This window comes from Thamnophis elegans, chromosome Z (assembly GCF_009769535.1).
Source record: "Thamnophis elegans isolate rThaEle1 chromosome Z, rThaEle1.pri, whole genome shotgun sequence".
Classification (NCBI taxonomy): domain Eukaryota; kingdom Metazoa; phylum Chordata; class Lepidosauria; order Squamata; family Colubridae; genus Thamnophis; species Thamnophis elegans.
This window is the reverse complement of record NC_045558.1, coordinates 144,359,973-144,382,446: the sequence shown is the minus strand read 5'-3', so window position 1 is coordinate 144,382,446 and position 22,474 is coordinate 144,359,973. Positions and strand designations below refer to the sequence as shown.

The 22,474-nt window shown below is 64.1% G+C and overlaps 4 protein-coding genes and 1 long non-coding RNA gene across 8 annotated transcripts; 2 read left to right on the top strand and 3 right to left on the bottom strand.

Moving 5' to 3' along the window:
* The first annotated feature begins 33 nt into the window (after positions 1–33).
* On the top strand, positions 34–822 carry LOC116522208. The gene is made up of 2 exons (XR_004256954.1): positions 34–505; positions 594–822. It is a non-coding gene; the product is annotated as an uncharacterized LOC116522208 (long non-coding RNA).
* Positions 823–1,506: 684 nt separating this feature from the next.
* PSMB6 (proteasome 20S subunit beta 6) lies at positions 1,507–3,318 on the bottom strand. Its single transcript, XM_032237041.1, has 6 exons — positions 3,176–3,318; positions 3,014–3,081; positions 2,764–2,895; positions 2,446–2,575; positions 2,078–2,222; positions 1,507–1,758 (listed from the first exon to the last, which is right to left on the bottom strand). The coding sequence occupies exons 1-6, from the start codon at positions 3,275–3,277 to the stop codon at positions 1,631–1,633; spliced, it is 705 nt and encodes a 234-aa protein (XP_032092932.1). The 5' UTR covers positions 3,278–3,318; the 3' UTR covers positions 1,507–1,630.
* Positions 3,319–6,284: 2,966 nt separating this feature from the next.
* Positions 6,285–20,481, bottom strand: LOC116521676 (ceramide-1-phosphate transfer protein-like). 3 transcript variants are annotated; one of them, XM_032236334.1, is made up of 4 exons: positions 8,189–8,370; positions 8,016–8,095; positions 7,405–7,592; positions 6,285–7,020 (listed from the first exon to the last, which is right to left on the bottom strand). In XM_032236334.1, exons 1-4 carry the CDS (start codon positions 8,271–8,273, stop codon positions 6,504–6,506), a joined length of 870 nt encoding a protein of 289 aa, XP_032092225.1. In that variant the 5' UTR covers positions 8,274–8,370; the 3' UTR covers positions 6,285–6,503. The 3 variants fall into 3 exon arrangements, with proteins under 3 accessions (XP_032092225.1, XP_032092226.1, XP_032092224.1); XM_032236335.1 differs by having other exon boundaries at positions 7,405–7,571; XM_032236333.1 differs by lacking the exons at positions 8,016–8,095; positions 8,189–8,370 and adding an exon at positions 20,116–20,481 and having other exon boundaries at positions 7,405–7,571.
* On the top strand, positions 8,544–12,255 carry VMO1 (vitelline membrane outer layer 1 homolog). 2 transcript variants are annotated; one of them, XM_032236338.1, is made up of 4 exons: positions 8,544–8,904; positions 10,896–11,017; positions 11,391–11,714; positions 12,126–12,255. In XM_032236338.1, the coding sequence occupies exons 1-3, from the start codon at positions 8,827–8,829 to the stop codon at positions 11,692–11,694; spliced, it is 504 nt and encodes a 167-aa protein (XP_032092229.1). In that variant the 5' UTR covers positions 8,544–8,826; the 3' UTR covers positions 11,695–11,714; positions 12,126–12,255. The 2 variants fall into 2 exon arrangements, with proteins under 2 accessions (XP_032092229.1, XP_032092228.1); XM_032236337.1 differs by lacking the exon at positions 8,544–8,904 and adding an exon at positions 10,309–10,584.
* Positions 12,199–14,421, bottom strand: TM4SF5 (transmembrane 4 L six family member 5). Its single transcript, XM_032236336.1, has 5 exons — positions 14,195–14,421; positions 13,578–13,658; positions 12,937–13,076; positions 12,604–12,796; positions 12,199–12,356 (listed from the first exon to the last, which is right to left on the bottom strand). The coding sequence occupies exons 1-5, from the start codon at positions 14,366–14,368 to the stop codon at positions 12,342–12,344; spliced, it is 603 nt and encodes a 200-aa protein (XP_032092227.1). The 5' UTR covers positions 14,369–14,421; the 3' UTR covers positions 12,199–12,341.
* Positions 20,482–22,474: the final 1,993 nt, after the last annotated feature.

Below are 22,474 nucleotides of genomic sequence, written 5' to 3'. Positions count from 1 at the left end.
GGGCAGGGTGCCAGGCGGGTGGGGGAGGGTGGGCGCTGGGCTTCCCTCCCCCTTCCAAACCGCCGGGATGGAGGAGCGGGCGGCTGCGGAGTCTCCGGCTAGGTCGGGCCGCCTGCAGCCGAGCCAGAAGCCGCCCCAAAGGTCGCGCGAAGCGTGCCACGCGGGCGGGGAATGAGACCTAAAGACCCTTCGGCGGCTGCGGGCGGGCGGCCCGTCTCCTCCGGGGGCCCAGCCCCTCCGTGGCGCCGCGGCTGCTCTGGGACAGCCCCCCCGCCGCCCCCGCCCTGTAATTGCAAGGACTGGCGCTCCCCTGCTGGCCCCAGACGGGGAGGAGGGCTAGGAAAGAGGCGGCTCAGGACGGCAGCGGCTCCGGACCTTTTCTGCCCCGCTGGCGCCTCTCTCTGTCCCTCCAGGATGGGCTCCAGGCTCGCCGGCTGCTTTCCACGCGCCAGACGCGGACGGTGGCGGCGGGCCGGCAAGGCGGAGCAGGGAGAGCCCGCGGAAGGTAAGGTGGCAGGGCGGTGCTCCTTCTCCAGCCGGCCAGGCAGGCAGAGGGGGCGGACAAGCCTTCACTTCTCTCCCCCACCCCCCAGCAGCCTCTCCAGAGGGCCCCGACGTCGCGGCAGGCCGAGCACGGTCCACCCCGTCCACCAGCAGCGAGGGCGACCCGCAGAGCGGCCGGGCGTACTTCAGCGGCAAAGCGCGAGTCTCCTTCCGCCACCAGCTCGACTCCGAGAGGGACTCCACCAGCTGATCCTCCCGAGAGGCAGCAGGCAGGGCCGCACGGGGGAGGCTTCCCAGGAATAAACGACCCCCCCCCCCGCCTCTTTCTTTCTTTCTCCTCAAGGGGGGGGGAATCGCTTCTGCCCACTGAGCAGGGAAGGGGTGGGGGAGGGGCAGGCCCCCCAACCAAGCTCAGGAGGCTGCCTGTATGAAGGAGGGGGTGGGGTGGGGACAGCTATTTGGAGCTGCCAAGGAAAAGGCTGCCTGGCACACAGCCAACCCTCCCCCCCCCTCCGGCAGAAAACACACAGCACCTCCCCGAAAAAGGCTGCTTCCGTTGGGCCTCTCCTACTAGCCTCTGCCAGAACAGGGTGGAGCCCCCCCTCTTATCTCAACCTAATCACAGCTGGGCAGCAATCAGGGCACCACTACTAGGAGTAGGCAGAGCCCGCCTGGGGAGGGCACACTGGCAGAAAGGGCCCCCACCCTCTGCTGTTTGTGGGGGGGAGGGGGTAAGAAGTGTTCACTCGAACCCTCCCCCCATTAACCCAATTTTCTGATTTAGCAAAGGATCCCAAAGGGGAACGGCTGGTTTGGCCCCTTTAACCTCCAAAGGCTGCTGGTGGCTTCATGCTGTTTCCTTGGTCTTCTGTCCCCTGCAAAGCTTCCGACCTCATCAGAGGGAGGGGCAGAAGAAGAGGCTGCTCTTGGCAGGCAGTAAACAAAAGTGCCCCCCCCTCCATGTCGTTCCCGCAAGGACCAAAAGAAAGCAGCCACACTCAGTGAGGATTTCTGCCTTTAATACCCACCAAACGCACATAAAGTCGACCCCCAGCCCCCTCCCCAAGAGTTGCAGGCTGTTCCAGGCGTCACTGGGGGCCACACCGCCTTCCCACCCACCCCCACCTCAGATGGAGGAAAACCGGGGCAGTTCGTTGCCGAGAATGACCTTGCGCTCCACACCGTCCTTGGTGATGGCAGCCAGGCGGATGACGCCCCCACTCGAGCCGTCGCGATCCATGGCCAGGGCGAGGGCTGCAAGGAGAGAAGGCAGGAGAAGCAGAGTCAGCCCCTTCCGGAGACATAATTAGAGCCGAGGTGGCGCAGTGGTTAGAGTGCAGCACTGCAGGCTACTTCAGCTGACTGCAGTTCGGCTGTTCAAATCCCACCGGTTCAGGGTTGACTCAGCCTTCCATCCTTCCAAGGTGGGTAAAATGAGGACCCAGATTGTTGTTGGGGGCAATGGGCAAAACACTGACTCTGTAAACCGCTTAGAGGGCTGAAAGCCCTATGAAGCGGTAGATAAGTCTAACTGCTATAATCGGGGGCTCCTCGGGCCCTGCGGTCTCCTCACCATTGGCTGTGAAAGTCAGGCACTCCTCCTTACTCATCCCGGGCTTGTAAGAAACGTCCACGAAGCCGTAGATGTAGGAGCTGCCGGAGCCCCCAATGGAGAAGGGCTGGCGGACCATCATGCCCCCCATGGGGACCGAATACACCTGGAAGGGAGACGAGAGAAACCTTCGGCAGAGCAGCCAGAAGCAGGAGGGCTGGGGGGGGGGGGCGGTTGGCATTGCTACAAAAGTGCCCAAATGGACGTCCATCCACCCAGGCAGGACATCCTCCAGGGAGGCATGCAGCATGCAGCGTCAAGGGCCGGGCTCCCACAAGGCTCACCCCCCCCCCCACCCAGAACCTGGGGAGCACGTGGCTGCCCCTCACCTGCCCCCCCTTGAGCCTGTCCCAGCCGGCCACCAGGATCCCAGCCGTCAGGTCCTCCCGGTAACGGTAACACATCTCCTTGAACAGGCTGGCTGCCGTGTGCACCAGGGGCTGCTGGTCCAGCTCGATGCTGCAGGGCGAGGAGAGGGAGGGTTGCAGGCAGCCCCCACAAGCCCCCCCGCTTTCCAAGGCCCCCCCCCCACCACCACCAACCCAGGCAGACCAGAGGGGCTTCCACGGGCAGATCAGTGGCACCTGCCAGGGTGGTCCTGCCGCCCATCGCAGAGCCTGCAACACCCCCCCCAAACACACACAGACCTGTGGAAGCCGAGCTGGTAGGCGACAGCGTCAGCGATGGCCTGGGTGTCGGCGGCGGAGCCGGAGCGGCAGCAGAAGATGCGGTCGTGGATCTGGGTCAGCTTGTCCGTGACTCGGTTGGCGATGTAGGACCTGCGGGCGGCACAGCCGTCATTCCCTCCCGGACCCCCGCCCGCCTCCCTCCCTCCGCCCGTCCCCTGCCTCCTCTCGGGACCCCCCAGCCCCGTCCCTCCGCCCGCCGGCCACTCACCCTGTGGTGGTGCGGGAGTCTGCCCCGATGACCACGCCGCCCTCGAACTCCACGGCCATGATGGTGGTCTGCGGCGGAAGAGAAGGAGCGTCAGCCCCGGGGGCCCCGGCCAGGACCGCCCCGCCGCCGCCTCCTCCCGCCCCCGCCGGCGCCCGCCCTCACCCCGGTGCTCTCCGCCTGGTGGGTCCAGTCCGGGCAACCGGCCGCCAGCCCGAGGCTCGGACCCGCCGCCGGCCCAGTCATTGCCATCGCCGCCGCCGCCATCTTCGCCCGAGCGCGACACTGGCGCAAAAACGCCGACGCGCGCGGCACGGCGCTTTACGGCACGGCGCCTGCGGAGAGGCCGAGCGGAGGGGAGCCCGCGCAGCAACCGGCGGGTCCTGTTGGCGGCGCTCGTGCGTTTGGTTGGATTGCCCGGGCAGGCCTCCCACTGGGGCCTCTGCCGTTTCTATCTCTTCAACTAATAGAGTCTCTGGAGATGTCCTAGAGCGGCAACGTTTTTGCCCGGCTCCTAAGACTTCCGCCAGCGCCCACGCTTAGCCTGCAGCTAAGAGCCAAGGTGGCGCAGTGGTTAAATGCAGCACTGCAGGCTACTGCTAGATCAGCAGTTCAGCGGTTCAAATCCCACCAGGCTCAGGGTTGACTCAGCCTTCCATCCTTCCGAGGTGGGTAAAATGAGAACCCAGATTGTTGGGGGCAATATGCTGACTCTCTGTAAACCGCTTAGAGAGGGCTGAAAGGCCTATGAAGCGGTATATAAGTCTACTGCTATTGCTATTGCAGCTCGGCCGCTTTAAGATCTGTGGACTTCAACTCCCAGAATCCCCCAGCAGGTCTTAAGGTTGGGGCCGAGGTTGGGAAACGCGGCGCACAGCCTCCCTGACTCGCGTAACGTGGGAACGGTCTGCTGTCCGTTGATGCTGAATGTGCCCTCCAGGATGAAAAGCTCCCTAAAAGCCGATCCCACTGGGAGAGAAGAGGCTGACGGGGGAGCCGGAGGTTCTTCGCATCCCCAGCACAACCAGGGGGTGCTCGGGCGGGAAGGGACCCTCGAGGTCACTTAGTCCACCCCGGACTCCGCGGTTGTCCTGGAGCCCCCGGAGGGAGGCTGTCCCCGCGTGCCTGCAGAGCTCCCCTCCGCGGGCCCTTCTCCCACCACGGAGCCCGCGGGCAGAAGCCCCCCCAGTCCCCGAGGCGACCCGGACTGGGCCCGTCGTGGCAGCTCCAGTCCAGCCCAGGCAGCCTAGAGCGGGGCTGCTGTCCCTGATTCTCACCTTCCCCCCCCCCCCGGGGGCTCGGTTGATGCGGCCCCAGGTCGCCCTCGGCTCTTCTGGCAGCTGCGGCACCCGAGGGGCTCACAGGGACCCCCCCTCTCGTCTGCCTGTGGTTTCCCTGCCTGGGATGGAGGAATCTTGGATCGCTCACTCCTGGGCGACGTTTCTCCTGGATGGAGCCCAGTGTTGAAGTCCACGGAGATCCTCTTGAACCACAGACTCTTCTCTGAGCTGCTGTCAATCTGCTCCCCCCCCCCATTTGCTTTGATGCCCTCTGCAAATTTTATGACTGTCTCTCCCCCTCCCCCCCCCTTTCTGGGCTGTTTAGTGTTGAGGACTTCTAGCCCAGGATCTCCCCCACAGCTTCCCTCCCTCCACACGGATGGAGGCCCATGGAGGACTGGCTTTCCCTCTGGTAGTGCCTCCATTCCCCCCTCCCAGCCCCTAGTGACCTCAAGACTGGATTACTGTAACGCGCTCTACATGGGGCTGCCCTTGAAGAGTCTCCGAAGACTTCAGTTAGTCCAGAACGCGGCCGTGCGAGCGATTGTGGGTGCACCCAGATACACCCACGTTACACCTATCCTCCTATCCGCGAGCTGCACTGGCTACCCATTGGTCTCTGGACCTGCTTCAAGGTGCTGGTCGTCACCTATCAAGCCCTACATGGCATCGGACCTGGGTACCTGAGAGACGGCCTCCTGCCGATTACCTCCCATAGACCGATCAGATCTCACAGGTTGGGTCTCCTCCGGATTCCATCTGCCGGCCAATATCGGCTGGCGACTCCCCAGGGGAGAGCCTTCTCTGTTGCAGCTCCAGCCCTCTGGAATGAGCTCCCTGTGGAGATCCGGACCCTCACTACCCTCCCGGCCTTCCGCAAAGCCACCAAGTCCTGGCTGCTCCAGCAGGCCGGGGGGCTTGTGAAACATCCAGCCCCACGGAAATTGTGAATGTTGCATATTTTAAGGTGTTGTCTTGTTTATTTATCCCCTTCCCTTGTTTATTGTGAGCCGCCCGGAGTCCTTCGGGAGTGGGCGGCATACAAGATCAATAAACTAAACTAAACTAACTAATTCAATTTTGTCAAGAAGGAGGCCAGCCTTATCAAGTGCCCAACCACCCCCACTCCCACGCCATTCCTTTGGCCCGCTAAACTGGTCAAAGGAAGTAATGAGATTCCTCTGGCAGGACCCTTCCGGGAATCCCCCCCCCCCCACATTCCTTGGGTTTCAAGCTTGTTTTCCTTTTCTGGGATTTTCCCAGGTATGTTTTGCTCTGCTACCCTCCCCCCCCCCCCCAATTTCCTTACATATCGGGAGCCTGTTGGCTGCGCTCCAGCCTTGCCCTCTTTCCTACCCAGAGCTGGGTTAGATTCCTTCTCTCTCTGGAGAAGCCCCAAGGGGCCTTGGGTTACTTTTGGCCCGGGTAGGGAGCCCCCCCACCCCCCCGTCTCTTGCTGGGCCTTCCGGGATCCCAGCCGTGCAGGTTCAGCCTGTTCTCTGATTGTGCTGGATTTGTTATCTTTCCCCCTGTTTTATGGCTGTTCTTTTCGGTTCTGTTTTTCAGAGCTCTTTGTTCAACCGCAGGGTCTTATCAGGCATTCCCCCCCCCCACCCCCTCTTTCCCCCCTCTTCAGTAATGATTGTGTTTGGGCCTCAGTTGCCGAGTTGTCTGAACCTCTCAACTCAACCAGGGAGTCACCCCGAGAAAAACCTGGCTGGCAGCGGCCCTGCTTGGGCTGCAGAGCAGATGGGGCTGTACCTGGGTCGGAGGGCAGTGCCTGCTTCCCTCCACGTGGAGCCCCTGCATGCCGCCCTTCCCCAGCCGAGGGGCAGAGGGGCAGGCGGTGTCCAGCTGAACCACAGCCCGGGGGGTGGGTGGGGGCGCTCTAACCCACCCTTGGGGTGCAGGAGATGCGATGGGGTGCCGCTTCCTGTACGGATGAAAAAGGGGCCCGGCCGGACCAGCAGAGGGCAGTCACGAGGCATGGTTGCTTCTGGGTCCCAAGGCTCTTTATTCAGGTCTTCCCCTCCCCCGAAGGGACCCCTGCCGTCTTCCACTGGGGACCCCCAGGCGCTGAAGGGGGGGCTGCTCTCTGGGCGGTGCATGGCGGCGCAGGGGCAGGCACTTTCTGCCTGGGAGAGCAGCCCTCTGGCCCCGGATGGGTCCTTCGGGTGCCGGGCGTGAAACCCACCGCGTTGCCCTGGGCGTCCTTAGGGCAGCTCCAGCATCCCGTGGGCAGAGTAGACCTCCTGGGTGGCGTTGTACACCCGGCCCAGGCTCTCCACCGTGGCCAGGACGGCCGCCGGCTTCTCCCCCCGCACGATGATGTGGTAGAGCTCCTGGCGGGAGGGCATGGCCAGGAAGGCCAGGGCAACGGCCTGCTGCACCCACCAGCTGTGGTAGGGGGCCAGGGCCACCCGGTAGGCCTCCGCGCACATCCGGGAGGGCTTCCCGTCCTTCGGGCTGGTGCCCAGCTTGTGCAGGAAGAGCTCCAGCCACTTCAGGGCGCGATGGAGGCGCAGCAGCGTCCGGCAGCCCGAGGGAGGCTGGTGGGCCGGCAGGGACTGGAAGCCCACCAGGCCCGAGGCCAGCTCAAAGGCCACCATGGATTGCACCGTGCGGTAGTGGAGGCCGTGCGGCCCCTCCTGGTGCCGCTGCAGGATGCCGATCTTGGACTCCGTCTCCCGGGAGATCAGCCCGAAGGCCGTGCCCAGCGCCTCCAGGAACCTGCAGAGCACAGCCGTCCGTGAAGGTTGCCCAGGCACTTCCCCCCCCCCCCCCGGCCAGCCGGTGCCCAGGCGCTTCCTCTCCCAGAGCTCCCGGTCCCGCAAAGACAGAGGGCCGACGGCTCTTAGCCCGGGGGGTGGGGGGGTCTGCTTGGAGGCCAGCGGGGGGGAAGAGGCTCCTGGCCTGGCGGGTCAAGGCTCCAAGCGGCCGGGCACTGCTGAGGAACCCAGTGGGAGGGAGTCGTGGAAGGGGGAGGCAGCTGAAGGCCCCCAGGCGGCCCCCACCTCTTCCTGGAAGGAGATTGCAAGCTTTGGATCCCTCGGGGCCTGGGTCAGAACCCCCCCTTGTGTGACGCAAGAGGCAGCCCCCCCCGCCCCTCCTCACTTGAGCAGTTGCCTCCAGCCCTGGAGGTATTCTCGGAGGAGGATCTCCCCCCGGGGGGAGAGGCTGGCCGAGAAAGCCCTTTGCAGCTGCCGGATGTCAAACTCTTCTTCCCGCCAGAGAGGGACGGGGGGTGTCGGGGTCCCGGCAGGGCCAGAGGCAGGGGGGGGCTGCAGAAAGAGAAGGAGGGGCTGGAGGTGGGTGGAGGGAAAGGATTAAAGTGTCCCCCCCTTCCCCGTTTCCTTCTTACTTAACGCCTCTTCCTTCAGTTTTAAGTTCCATCCCCTCCCACTCACTCACTGGTTGGGAAACCACAGTCCCCAAATGCCCTCCAGGCAGTTCATCTCCAAGCACAGGCACACAAAAACACACACAAAAACACAAACAAAAACACACACACACATACGTTGTGGAAGGCATTTCAGAGTCCCCTCCATCTGCCCATCGCCATGACTCTAACCTTGCTGGGATTTCAACCTCCCTGCCCGCCCTCCCACCCACCCCCAGTTATTGGGCCTGTGGTCTTTGGCACCCCTCCCCATCAAGGGGGAAGAAGGTGCGGCCCCCCCTCCCTCCCCGACTGATAAGGCCGGCAAAGCGGCTCTCCCTCTCACCTCTTCCTCCTTGGGCAGCGTCTTCCCAGGCCATGGGCACCGATGCCCACCCCGGGCACAGGCAGCCAGGGAGAGCTTAGCTGCAGGAGGAGAAGCGCAGGGAGGGTGAGCTGCAGCCTGGCCACTTTGGCCCCTGCCCGCCTCCCCCCCCCTCCGCCCGGTCCCTGACTTACGGAGGTGCCGGATGGAGAGGAAGAGGAGGAGGAGGAAGAGCCCCAGGAGGAGCAGCAGCTGGCAGGGGCGCAGGGGAGCCCCCATCTCCAGCCTCTTGCCTCCTCCGCCAGGAGGGACCAGCAGGCCTTTGCACCCTGCCCTCTGCCCTCTCTTCCGGCAGAGATAAGGAGGAGGAGGAGGGGGGAGGGCTGAGCCGGGCGGCTCCGAGGGGGCCCCTCCAGCAGGGCTCCAACTATATTACAACACTCTTGGAGAGGGCAGGGGGAGCTGGTGGGGCAGAGGGCTGGTAAGGCTGCTGGGGCCCTCCAGGGGGAGGGGTGAGCAGGGAACCCCAATGCGGTGGGGGTGGGGCAGCCTGCCAACCATTCCCCCTGGGAACCTCTGGGATGGGGGAAAAGGAGGCCGGGGACAGGAGGGGGCTCTGCCGGACAAGGTGCAATCTCTCCAGGCCACCCCCTTTTTGTCAGGCTGCCAGATCTGCCCCACGGAGTCCCGTTTGGGGCTTCCAGAACTTCCATGTGTGCCCACCTCCCTTCCTCCCTCTCGCCCCCCCCCCCGATTGATTGGGGCTGCAGAGGCAGGAGGAGGGGGTCCTGCACTTTGATGCCCCCCATCCCCTCCCCGATCCTGGAATGCTATGGGCGGCTTCCCTCCCTGCTTGCTCCCTCCAGTCCCAGGTGCCTCCGAGGTGGAGGCTGTGTGTGCTTTTCTTAAGGTGGGGCTCCTCTTTTCATTGGGGGGGGGGCTGGCAGTGGGATCCAGAACTGGAAGCGAAAGGGCCCAGATGGCACCACCTGCATGAAAGCCTCTTGTGCCGCCCTCGAAAGAGCTGGAAACGGGTTCAGGCTGCCCAGGGAAGGGACAGGGTGGGGCACCTAAGGGGGCAGCCGGCTTTATCCAAGGGGGGACTTTAGCAGGGGCTCCCCACGGAGCCCCACCCAGGAGGAGAAGGAAGGGCGAGCACATTTTGCTTGGAGGCGGGGGGAGGGATATTTCCCCACTTTAGTGGGCCAAGATTCAACCCGCCACTCGTGCCCCCCTTCGAGATGCTCCCACTTGGCGGCCTGTCAGGACACACCCACCCCCCTCACGGCCCCGTCGCAGAAGTGCCCCTTCCGGCCCCCGGGGGTGGGGGGGTTGCGGACGAAGAGCAGCCAGGGATCCACTGAGAACAGTCTGTGCCTGGGGGTCCCCCAGATCCCTGCTATGGCTCCTTCCCCACCAGCCCCCCTCTCACTCCAGAGGGCCAGGAAGGGGTCGGGGTGCCTGGGACCCCTCCCGCCACCTCCAGGCACCAGCCCAGAAGCAGCCCAGGAGGGCAAAGGCCTCTCCAGCCCAGGGGCTGGGGGGCTCTCTGCTGCTCCTTAGAAACGTGGGGGAGTTGGGGGGGCCCAGCTGGAACCTCCCCCCTCCCCCGTCTTTCAGGCTCCCTGAATCGGCTTCTCCAGTCCGGCTGAGCCGCAAAGGAGCCAGAAGGAGCCGGGTGCTTGGTCCTGGCAGGGGAGTCTCCTCCCTGGGGGAGGGGGGGGGAAGCCTTTGCAGGCTGCAAAAGATGGGCCTCCTTTGGAGGGGAGGGGGCTCCTTTGGCAAACGCCTGGCTCTTGGGCAGTTGCTTATGGTGCCCCCCACCCCCTATTCTACCCCTCCCCCTCCAAGCATTGTCCTTGCCAACCCATAGTAGCATTTAAAGGACTTTTAGCTCCTCGCAGGCTGCAGGATAAATTGGGAGGGGCCGTATTAACACACACACACACACGCATCATTGGGGGATCCCAACACCCAGCATTGGCAGAGAAGGTGGGCCAGAGCCCCCCTCCCTGTTTCCTGCCCAGGGGAGGAGAGTCCAAAGCCCCCCATTTGCTCCCTTGTGCCCAGAGCTGCTTTCACCTTTGAGACCCTGGCTCTGAGCTGGTTTCCCCTCTCGGGACCCCCAGAGCCCCCCGACCCTCTGGGACCCACCCCTCCAGGCAGGCCAGGTGGGGGCTTCCCAGGGCCCAGAGGGGCCTCCTGCCAGCCCGGCCTTTGTCCTTCCTGGAAAGGGGTTCGAGAGCCAGGTTAGGATTTCCACACCTGTTTTGTTCGGCCTAATCCCAACCGGTTGGACCTGTCCCCTTCAGGGCCCAGGTGGGATCTTGGGAGTCATTCGATCCTGGCCACCCACCCACCCCTTTCTGGCAAGAGGGTATAAAAGCAGAGGAAGGGCACCCCCGGGCAGAAGCTGCTGGGCACCATGGCAGCTCTCAGGTTGTGGCTTTTGGTGGCAGCCCTGGCAGGAACCGGCGTTGCTGTGGAAAGCTGGCCGGCCATTGGGGTGTCCAACGGGGGTCCCTGGGGTCCCTGGGCCTGGCAGGAGATGTGCCCGCGAGGGACCTATGCCACAGGATTCAGCCTCAAGGTAATCGCCCCTCTTCCCTGCCTTCCCTGGTTTGGGGCCCTGCTTGAGGAGGAAGGTGCGGGGGGGGGAGCCCAGGGGAAGAAGGGTGGAGGGGCTGCAGCCCGCCCCCCAGGGAATGCAGACCAACCAGGTGAGAGGAGGGAGAGCCGAATGCCCCTGAGCACCTACAGAGCCATTCCTTCATTGTCCCCCACGGTCCTCGTTTCCCTGACTTGGTAAGCAGGTAAGCATCTGGGGTCCGAGCTGCTCTTTGACCCCTGCCCTCCCCTCCCCCCTTGTGGCCTGAGCGTCCCTCCGTCTTTCCGTCCCAGGTGGAGCCTTATCAGGGGCAGGCGAAAGACGACACGGCCCTGAACGGCCTCCGGCTGCATTGCACGCGTGGCAGCCACGGTGGGAGGGCCAAGGCCACAACGGTGGAGTCCCAGAGCAACGTGTGAGTCGGTCCCCTGCTTGCCTCCCTGCCCCCCCAGCAGCCCCCCTTCTCCTCATCTCTCCCGGGCCCCAACGTCTCCCCCTGCCAGCCCTGGATGCCTCGCCTTCGCCCTAGCGTTGCATTGGGGCGGGTGTGGGTGCGTTGATGTCGCCAGGCGCTTCCTGCGGTTAGAAATGTCGCCTGCAGTGAGGGGAGCCCCGGATGCCCCGGCCAAGCCCTCCTGGTACCTGGGCGAGCGGGGGGGGGGGGAAGTGGGCCTCCCCTCGGAAGCTTCTCTTCCATGGAAAGCCAGGCGGTGCGACACACGAGGGGGCAGAAGGTGGCAGGAGGGAGCTCGCCAGCATTTAACCTTCTGGCCTCTGCCTCCCCTCAGGTGGGGCCACTGGACTGACCCCCTCTGGTGCTCCCCGGGCAGCTACCTGACGGGCTTCTCTCTGCGGGTGGAGCGTGTCCGGCGTGGCATCACCGACTACATGGGTGCCACCAATATCCGCTTCGCCTGCTCAGACAAGAAGGTCCTGGAGGGGCCAGGGCTGCCCTGGGGGGAGTACGGAGCCTGGAGCCCCTCCTGCCTGAAGGGCCTGTGCGGGATCCAGACCAAGCAGGAGGCCATCCGGGGTGTCCTGGTGGATGACTCCGCCCTCAACGACCTCCGCTTCCTCTGCTGCACCCAGTGACCCCCACGGAGCCCCCACAGGTAGGTCCTGGCACAAGCAGCCCCCCCACCCCATGGCCCGATCCCCCCCACTTTGCCCCAGCCCCTCCTCTCCGGGGGCCCTGCAGAAAGCGGGACAGGAGCCCCAGACATTTGGGGGGGCCTCCTCCCCCTGCTCCCCTAACTAGCCATCCATGCAGCCCCTCCTCCCCCCTCATGGACCCCCCTTCCCTGGAGAGAGTGGGAGCAACCTCTTTTGGGGGTCCCTGAATGCCCCCCTCTCTCCCTGCCCCAGAGCGGTTCTGCCCAGGAGTGGCCAGCAGGTCCTTCCCAGCCTCCCCAAGTCAGATGCCCACATCTCAGCTGCAGACTGGCCACTTCCGGTCACTCAACTCTCCCTGCTCCCCCCCCCCGGCCCCTTCCTGGCTCTCAGCACCGGCCTTTTCTCCACAGGTCCCCCCCCCAGCTTCTCCCAGGACCCCCCGCCCGACTTCTGCCAAGAAGACCCCTCAGAGTGGACGGAGGCTGCAGCAGAGAGCCGTTTATTTGGGGGCTTCCAATAAACCTTCGCGATTGCACCCCTGCTGGCCAAGAGATTTGTGGGGAGGGGGCAAGTGGGGGGAGGAGTGGATGTTGGTGCGAGTGCTCCGGTCGGTCGGTCGGTCGGTCTCACAGGCCTTCCCCCTGGCAGGGAATCAAAAGGGCAGCAGCCGTGAGCTACAGGGTAGCCAAGAGAGCTTGAGGGTCTCGTGGCCCCCCCCCCGGGTGCTTGCAACGTCCCTCCGTACAAGGCCAGCAAGCGATGGGGGGGGCGGGGCTTTACTCCCAGGGAGGGTGCCCCCCTCCCCCGGTGATCTCCTGGGGCCATCTGCTCCCTGACCCCCCACCACCAGCCCTCCCGTCCCAGGCGCCTCCTCCGCTGCCCACTTACAGCTCGGTCGTTGTCCTTGCGGCAGTCGCCACAGACGGTGCCCAGGAGGCCGTTGACCACCTGGATGCCGCACAGCACCAGCTCCAGCAGGCTGAGCCCCAGCAGGATGGAGAAGAGCACGACGTGCCAGAGGACGATGGAGGGGGGGTTCACGCACACCTCCCACACGGTCTGGTTCCGAAGATAGCTCTCACTGACAGAGGAGGGGGAGGAAGAGCTCGGATTTGGAAGGTGGGCACACCGAAGCCCCTCCCCCGATGCCCCACTTGCTCCCCCGGCAGAAACCTCGCCAGCCGTGGGGGGGGGGGCTTCCTGTCCCCCAGCCCTGCTCACCTGAGGTCCTTGAAGGGGGAGGCCCACTTCTGACCCTCCGTTTCACACCAGGGCCCGTCGGCCAGGGCTGTGCAGGAGACCACCAGGCAGTAGAAGGCCCCCAGGCCCCCGAAGATGGAGCAGAAGACGGAGCGCAGCATCTGCCGTGGGGCCGGAAAAGGGGGTGGGGGAGGGCTCGCCCCTCTGGCTCCTCTCTCCGCCATGCACCCACGGGCCCTCCCTGGCAGCCCAGGGCCCCGAGCGCCGAGCCCCTGGCTTTGCACTGCCTGCCATCCCTGTCTGTTTCGTGGGGCCACCTGGCGGTCGGCTTAGCCGGTTGGCCTGGCTGGTTTGGGAGGGCTCAGCTGTGCGAATGGAAGAGGGTTTGAAGGCCACCCCACACAAGAGGGGGATTCCCATAAACTCTGGCGTCCCTGCCAGCCAGCAGAGCACGTCCCAGGTGAGCCCAGGGCCTGGTTGAGCCAAGCGGGGCACCAGGAACTCTCCTCAACTTCTCCCCGTGTTAGCTGACCGGGCTTCGGCTGCCCATGACCCCGCTGGGGGCCTGTCCGTCTTGGGCCGAGCCCGGCCAAAGCCCCCTTTGGGGTTCAGCCTCACGGGAACCACAGAGCTCCCAGGGAGCCTCTCCCGCCTCCACCTACCCGGCAGCGGTTCCCGCAGCATCCGTAGCCGCAGCATCCTTTCCCGCCGGCCCGCACGGAGGAGCAGCCGGTGCAGAGGACCTGCGGGGAGGGAAAGTGGTTGGCTTGGAGGTGCCCCTCTGCCCAGGACGCCCCCTCAGGGAAGGCAGAAGCCAGGCAGCCATGGAGCTCACCACTCCCTGCTTCCCTGCGAGTGTCACCGGCTGGCACCAAGGGCAGCGCCCAGCACCCGGCTCAAAGTCCAGGAGGAGCAGAGCGGAGCTGCAGAGGGAACCGGCTGGCCCAGAGGGAGGGACTGGGGGGGGGGGGGCGCTCTGCTTACAAAGGGTCTAGATGGAGTCGGGGTCTTCCTCTCCTCATGACTCCCCCCCCCCTGCCCTGGCCATCCAGGAAGTGTTCTGCCTCCAGACATGCGGCAGCCTTGCCCAGCCCGAGACCCTCGGCCCGGAGCACTTGACACTCTTCGAGACTCTTCGCTTTGGAGCTCAAGTAAGCGAGCCATCCCTCGCCCCTCGCCCTGCCCCCAGGGGCCCTGGGAGAAGCTGCTCCGGCAAGGGCAGCTCCCAAGAATCCAGCAAGACGCCAGGAGAAGCCCCCGCCCCACCCGGCCCACTCACCATCAGCCCCCCGCCGATGACGCCCCCCATGAGCCAGGCCTGCTTGGTGATGTTATCCGGCGTCCATTGGTTCTCGGCGTTGGGGAAGAGCAGCAGGATGTTGGCTGCCATGCAGGCCAGGGCCGCGACCACCAGGGTGAGGCCCACCAGGCGGGAGCACTTCCCGGTGCACATGGTGGCGTGTGTGCAGGGGCCGCGCGAGAGCTTGTTTGTTCAGATCACTCGGCCAAAGGGCTGCCACTCCACCCACCGGAGCCCAACAGCTCCTTCCTCTTCCAGCCGGGTGGCCCCAAAGCCCTGGGAGGGGCCTGAGAGCCACACGGTTGGCATCCCCTGGGCACAGGTCAGAGGGCACAGTCCAGGGTCCTTGCCAGCCGGAGGCCAGACACACCTCGCTGAGCTGTGGCTCTGCAGCTTTCAAGGATTCGGAGCCCTGCTTGGGGGCAGGGGGGTTAATGGGGGGGGGTCTGCTTGTGGAAGAGCCTCTCCGGCCAGCATCTTTGGCCCCTCTGCTCCCCACAGCCCCTCTGATGTGGCCAGGACCCTCTCGGCTTCCCCAGGTCTCCCATCCTTCCTGAGGTTGACTCCCTAGCCCCACGGCTTGTGGGTGGGGTGCTGGCATCGGTGCATCATCCTCTGCCGGGCAATTGCCAGGATCTCCCTCAAGCCCCCGCTCCCCCCCCGTGGCTGTGGGGGGAGGGGGCCAAGGAGGGGGAGGGGAGACGAGTCCAAGCCTCATGTCTTCTTCAGCGTCTCTGCGGCCATTGGCCTCCTTTGGGGCCTCGTTTGGTGTGGGGCCTCATTTCACGGGGGGGGGGTGTTCCCTTCTGGTGGGGGGCGTATGAAGCACTCTGCCGGTGGGCAACAGAGGAGAGGAATGGCTGTTCCTTCCCTGGGGAGACACTGGCCAAGGGCCCCCCCAAAGGACCCGCCATGCGTCTTTCCGCCAAGCATAACCCCAGGACTGACGGGGCTACCAGCCAGTTTAAGGGAGCCCGGAATCCCAGGAAGGGCCGGAAGGGACCTCAGAGGCCTTCTAGACCAACCCCCTGCTCAAGGTGTCAACCAGCACAGAGTCTCGGTGTGTCCATCAGTGCTTTATTTCCTGTGCCCGCCCCCCCGTGTCACTTGCGCCGGCGCCCTGCCGCACGGATCTGCCTCTTGTCCTTGCGCCGGCTCCGGGCCGGCTCGGCTGGCTCTGGGTTCCCATTGGCCAGGAGCGGCTGCGGAGGGGGCACCGAGCTCTGCCGGTGGTTGTTAGCCGAGGCCTTGTAGATGAGGTGGAAGATGAAGGCGTTGCAGTACCTGTCGGGGGAGGAGGGGCACGTGAGGGGGGGGGACAGTGGCAAGACGGGGCCAGGACACAAACGGTGGGGCCCTCTGCCCCAGGGGCCACGCCCGGCTGCCCTGTGTGCCAGGAGGAGGGCAGGGAACCCGGTGGCTGCCAGGCGGAGGCAGAGGAGGGCCCTCGTACCCACCAGGGCATGGCGTTGTCAATCCCGGCTTGTCGGAAGGGTGAGCGGAAGGGATTGATCTGGGCGGGGCTGGCACTGCCCCCCGTGGCCATGGAGACTGCGGCCTCATCCACGGCACAGCTGTAGGCGCTGCATTCGGTGAAGTAGGCTGGCACTCGGAGGGACTGCGGGGGCAGAGAGGCACGGTCATTGGCAGGAGGGTGGGGGGAGGTCTAGGCCGGGCCAAGCTGGTCATGGCCGGGGGGGGGTGGGGTCCCGGTCGGGGCGGCTGGGGACCTGTTCCCCCTGGCGGCAGCTCACCTGCAGTCGCGGCAAAGCGCTCAGCCACGTCTCCTTCAGGGCAAAGCCGGAGTTGAACCCTGGGCAGGTCAGGGGCACAAGGGGGGGGGGCTGCGTTAGATGCAGAGCAAGGATCCCTCCCCCCACCCTCAGCCGCCCCCCCGCCCCCCCTCGTCCTCTCACCAATCACCAGGTCCGGTTTGGGAGCCTGCAGGAGGTGGTAGGGTCGGGCACTGAAGCCCAGCTGCAGCTCCCGGCGGCCTCCTTTGGCCCTGGGGGCCAAGCCGGGCAGGACGGAGACCCCCTGCTCCTCCTGAAAAGAGGCGGGGGGGGGAGGTGATGATCACCCACTGGGGAGGAGGGCCAAAGGCAGGCGGAGAGAGGGATGTTCCTCATCCCCGGCCAAATCAGCCGGAAGATCCCTGGAGATCCCTGTGCCAGGATTGGCCCCACTCGCTGGGGGTGAAAAGGGAGGAAGGAAGGAAGACACACATCCCCCCTCCCCCTCCCGCTCCCCTGGGAATAACCGGAAGGGAGGGAGACTCACATCTCTCTGCAAAAGGAACTGCTGGCCGTCCAACTCGGGGGGCAGCGTGTCCCCCACAAAGAGCAGCTCCAGGGAAACGTGGGGGAGCAACACTGACAACTCCTGCCGGGGAGGGGGGAGGGGGGGGACAAAGGAGGGAGGGGAGGAAGGAAGGGAGAGGGCAAAGAGTCTAGCGACGGGCGATCGTGTTTGGGGCTCCTTTTTAAGCTGCCCCCCTTTTCCTCCTCCGCCCCCCAGCCTCCTTCGGGAAGGGCAAGGAGGCGGGTATGTTGGTGAGAGGCAGGGGAGCCCCCCTCCTGCCCTGGGGCTCCCACGGCCTTGGACTACACTTCCCATCCCTGCCAGGCTGCCGAGCCGGAGGTCCTCCAGCAGACAGAGTGCCCCCCTCTTGCCCCCCTCCCTCCCCAGAGACCCTACCCAGAAGACCATCAGGACGCCAAACTCCTTGCCAGCCTCCACCAGGTGGATCTTGAGGGACTGTTTGTTCAAAATGTTCAGCTCTGGAACTGAGAGGAGGGGGAGGGGAGGGACGGAGCCTTCACTGAGCCTCCTGCGGCTCTTCTGCATGGGCCTCCCTGGGGGGAGGGGGGCTCTGTCCTCAGCCCATCCCCACTCACCCCTAAGGCACCATAAGCCATGGCCATCCCTTCCCTTCAGCCAGGCCATGGCAGGGGCTCCCAAATTCGCACCCGGGGCCACCAGAGGCCCCTGCGGGCATGGCCAGGTTTTGGTCCCTGGCCCCCTAGGCCTCGCCCCCCTTCTCTGCCGCTGAGGGACCCCCACTCACAGTGCTGGGGGGCCAGCTGAGTGATGATGTAGTAGGCAGTGAGGGGATAGGTCAGCAGCACGGCCAGGGGGGCCCCGAGAGGCAGCCCCCGCCATTGGTAGTACTCTTTCCAGGACGCTGGAGGAAAAGGGGGGGACATGGGGGTTGGGGGGAAGAAGAGTGATCAGATGGGGGAGGGTCTGTGCAAATAGAGCAAGGGGGAAAAGGAGCCACGCTGCCCCCTCCTCACCAAAGAAGGTCCGAGGTGTGGGGGGCTCTGGGGGTGCTGGGGGGAGTGCTGTCCCTCCTTCCGGCCTGAGGGCCTCAAAGGGGTTACCTGCAGAGAGAGAAAGCCCCCACCCCCAATTGTGCAAGGTGAGGAGACCCCGGCCCCCTCCACTCCCTGAGTGTCCTTAGAGAGAGTGCCTGGGGGGGACGACACTGAGATAGCTTTGCCCCTCTTGGTGGGCAAGACTGTTAAGACCCCTTACTCCACCCAATTTATTCACTCCTTTCGCTGCCCGGCTGGGTCGGATGGGCAGCAGCCCCTGGGGGCGTTTGTGTCCCTCCAGCTAAAGCTCCACCGTGAAGAGCTTCGGAGTCTCAACCAGCACCTTGGATTGCAGCCAGAAATCTATCCGGTGCAGTTTGTGAAGGGATGGGGGGGCCTGGCACAGTCGGGAGGAGGAGTCAAGCAGGCTATTAGTCTGGGAAGGTCACCTGCACACGGAAGGCTCCCCTGGAGAGCCACGGAGGCTTATTCCCTCAGGGGGAAACTGCCAGTCCGGGGAGATTCCTACAAACCGGATATGGGCACTAAACAAGGAAGTAGCTGGTTTGGACTCTTCCGTGGGTGGGCCTAGTTATTTGCACCTGGCCCACAGCTGCCCTTGCTTGCTGCCTCTTCCAATCCCCACTCACCACTCTGGAGGAAGGGCACGGGGGTCTTCACGGGGCCCTTCTGCAGCCCCAGGCCATAGTCCGGGGCCCTCACCAGCATGCTCTCAGCCACCCAGTAGCCGCGGGTCAGCCCTCGCGCAAGCAGGAAGCCCTCCTTGTTGAAGGTGTCGCTGGTCACCTCTGGGGAGGGAAGGCAGGGTTGGACCCGCAGCTTAGCCCCCGTCTCCCCCTCTCTGGGATGTGGTGGGGGTCCTACCGGCAGCAAAGGTGAAGGGGAGGTTGGCGAGCTCCCTGGCATGGCTCATGTACCCAGCCATGCGCTGGCACCAAAACTGGTGCCCGATGTCCTCGGGGCTGCGGCTCCAGTCCAGCTTCCGGCACTTCTCCGAGCAGTAGAAGACGGCGCGGCAATGCTGGCTAGGGGAGAGATAGAACTGGGCACGGGGGGCACAAAGCTGGCCAAGTGGCATTGGGGGGGGGGACAGGGCAAGCTTTCCAGAATGAGAAGAACTGGGACTTTGAAGGTCTTCTAGTCCAGCCCTATAAATCTTCAGATGGCGTCCAATCCCTTCTTAAAAACCCCCAGTGCCCCCCAAGGCGACCCATCGATGGCACCAGAAGCATCTCCAAGCCTTGGTGGTCTGGAAAGGGGGACCCACCCCCCATACCCAGCTCAGGCAGAAGGTGGTGACCAGACGGTGGGTGGGATGGGGGGGGGCTGCGATTCCAACCGCTCTGGACTCACCAGGCTGTGATCTGGCCCTCGAAACTGTGTCTCTTGCACACGTGACACGCCCGCACCCGTGTGGTGGGGAAGGAGAAGCTGGGCTTGGGGCCCCAGCCTCGCATCGGGCCCTTGCTCATCCGGATGCCCAGGCGAGCAAGCAGGGGCTCCAGGGACCTGCCGGGGCCAGAGCGGAAGAGGGTCAGGGGTGGGCAGACAAGGAGCGCCCCCCCCAGCACCCTCCGCCCACTCACTTGTGCAAAGCGGGGTCTCCCACGGTCAGCAGCTTCGGCCGGCGGGGCTCCCCAGCGCCCAGGGGGCAGAACATGCTGTAGCAGAGCAAGGCGAGGGCCCGGGGCTCCAGGGGCTCCTGCCCAGCCGCCCCCAGGAAGCCCCCCAGCACGAAGTCAAAGCCCAGGATGGTGCCGTACTCATCAGTCACCAGCAGGAGGTGCTCAACGCGCCACAGGGGCTGCCCTGCAGAGCAGAAAGTGGGAGGGAGGGGCAGACGGGGGCCGTTTGGTGCTGGCTGCAGGACCCAGGATCTCTCCCCCCCCCCCCCAGTCACAAGACAAGGAAGGCTGCAAATAACTCCGATGAGCAAAGGAGGCCCCCCCTGGGGAACCTGCTTCTTCCTTGGCATCCCCTGAAGGCAGACGAGTGGGAGGGAGGAGGGGCGGAGTGTCGGTGGGTCTCCAACCTCCTTGGGGGAAGGGAGCCCAGGCGCCCCACGGTTTCTGGAGCCAGGACAGCGCAAGGCCAGCGGGTGGAGGGGGGACATTCTCCCGCCAAGGCTCCAGCAGCAGCCGACGACGAGAGAAGCCAGTTTGATGGTGGTTACATGATGGCTAAGGCTTTGGCGTGAGCTCCAGGAACAAAGAACAGACTAGAAGGGAGGGAGGGGAGGGAAGGGGGGAGAGGGCAGGGGAGGGCAAGGTAGGGTAGTCTGAGCAAGAACCGGCAAGGGAGAAGAGGAGGAAAGAAGTGGGGCTCAGGTGTTTTTTTCCAAAAAACAAAGCTCTTCCTGGGAAAACCAGAGGGGGGGGGAGGAAGAGGGGCTGGAGGAGGAGCCCTTCCCCCACTTTACAAGCCCCCAACGGCCGCCCCCTACCCAGCTGGGGTGAGGCTAAGCAAAGGTCAAAGGTCGTGGGCCGGCCCTGGCCTCTGCCACAGCCCCAAGTCCTTCCTGGGGGCCGGGGGCTTCGGCCACACACCTGTTTCCGTGGCCACGGCGTCCTCCTCCTCTTCCTCCTCCTCCTCCTCCTCCTCCTCCTCCCCCCCGGCCCCCACGAAGGTGATGAAGCGCTCCAGGTCCTGCAGAGCCAGGGCCTCCTCGCTGTAGAAGCGGCCGCCCAGCTGCTGCCCAGGGTCGGCCACCGTGAAGGCCAGGCTGCGGTTGGGCAGCAGGTGGAGGATCCAGAGGGCCGGGTCGGGCGGCAGGCGGCGGATGGAGCTCTCCTGCCTCTTGCGCCGCTCGCTGCCCCGCCGGCAGACGGCGTCCAGGAGGAAGCGCTGGTACCAGCCGAAGAGAAGCTCGGCAAAGTCCAGGATCTCTGCCCGGTAGCCGGTCACAAACTCCATGCCTGCGGAGGGAGGCCGTCCTGTAAGCGGCACAGCTGTCCTCCCCCCCCCGTCCCCAGGCGCCCCCCCAAGGGACCCCAAGCTCCCAGGAAGGGGGGGGCATCCAGATCAGCCAGGGCTGGGGCAGGAGCACGGCTTTCCCGGAGGGGCCCAAGCCCCCCGTCCCCTGGGTGAGAGTTGTGGGGGTCCTTGATGGCCACCGGGAAGGGGACCTGGCTTTAGCCCCAACAGCGGCCCAGGCCGGATCTCCCAACTCCTTCCCCTGCCTGGGGGCCAGGCCGCCCCCCCTCCTGGCCCAGCCTGCCTGCCGTCTACCTGAAGCGAGTACCGCCACCTCTTCAAAGGTAAATAGCCAGGGGTTTCCCTGGTTGCGCTGCGACCTCAGGGGTTCCGGAACCCTCCCCTCCACCTGCTCCTCCTGCCCAGCAGCCCCCCCCCCCAGCCCTCTGTGGCAGAAGCCTCCCGGGCAGGGCTGCTGGTCCAGGCGGCTGCTCTGGGGTCTCCAGGGCCCCCAAAAGCAAAGGGTGGGGCCCACTCCAGGTTCCCAGGCAGGAAACCCGGCCAGATGAGCGAATTCCCCTCTATCCAAGGGCCACATTAACAAAATTGTGCCCACCTGAAAGTACAGCCCCCTTTCGCAGCCTGATCAGTTGGAGGGTGGCGATCAGGGGGGGGGGCTTCCCTCTGAGCTCCTTCCTCCGCCTGTTAGCCCCCCTTCCATTCTGATGCTGTACCCCAGGCAGCCTCTCTTCCCCAGCCCCGTTCCCACATAGGAGCCCAGGGCCTCAGACCTCCCTCTCCCATGTTACGGCATCCTCAAGTGGGAAGGGGCCCTGGAGGCCATCCAGTCCCGCCCCAGACCTCTCTGTCCCTCCCCCAACCACTCACATGCATCCAGCCAGGTCAGGCCACTTTATGACCCCAGAGCCCCACCTGGCCCCTGGGCTTCCTTCCTCCCCCTGGGATTTGAGGGTGCTCAGCCTGGGGCTCCCTCCAGATGAGGGCAGGGGGTGGGGGGCATCAGCCACATAAACCTCCCACATTGCTCTGCCTGCTTTCCGTGCCTCTTTCCATGCCTCAGCTACTTCAGCCAGATTCAGGGCACCCATTTATTTATTTATTTTTATTTTAAACAAACAACAAGCAAAAACATAAAAGACACACAACCTTCTTCCATTTCAGCTGGCGTGTCCGTTTGTTACAAGATTTTGTGCGTCCTTTCCATGGTCACCACTTGCAATTATATATCGAGTCACAAATTGTTCATTAGATGAACATGAGTACATTATTGTTACGTGTCAATTTTTCAACTGTAATTATTATTCCTTAATTTTAAACAAGATATTCTAAATATTGGATCCATACATACAACATCATTTTGCATCAATAGTTCAACTTTAATTCCTACATTTAAAACAAAATATTCTATATATTGAAATCATACATACCGCATTATTCCATTACATCGTTCTAATCTGTTTAACAGTGGCAAACCCTTACAGTATTGCATATATCATTCTATTATTCTTAAAATATAAAAAATTCTCCCACTTAGAATAGAATAGAATAGAATTTTATTATTTGTATGCCGCCCTTCTCCGGGAGGACTCAGGGCGGCGAACAATTCAAGGGGAAAAGGGGAACATAAAAAACAAAATACACATAATAAAAGTAGACAACAGTCGCACAACCATACATGTCGAGAGGGGAGGGGAACTCATCACCCCCAGGCCTGCCGGCAAAGCCAGGTTTTAACGGCTTTCCGGAAGGCCTGGAGAGAGGTGAGGGTCCGAAACCCTGCGGGGAGTTCATTCCAGAGGGCCGGAGCTGCCACAGAGAAGGCCCTCCCCCGGGTAATAGCCAGGTGGCATTGGCTGGTAGATGGCACCCGGAGGAGGCCAACCCTGTGAGATCTAATGGGCCTTTGGCAGGTAATTGGCAGCAGGCGGTCTCTCAAGTACCCAGGTCCAATACCATGAAGTTACGACTAGCACCTTGAAGCGTATCC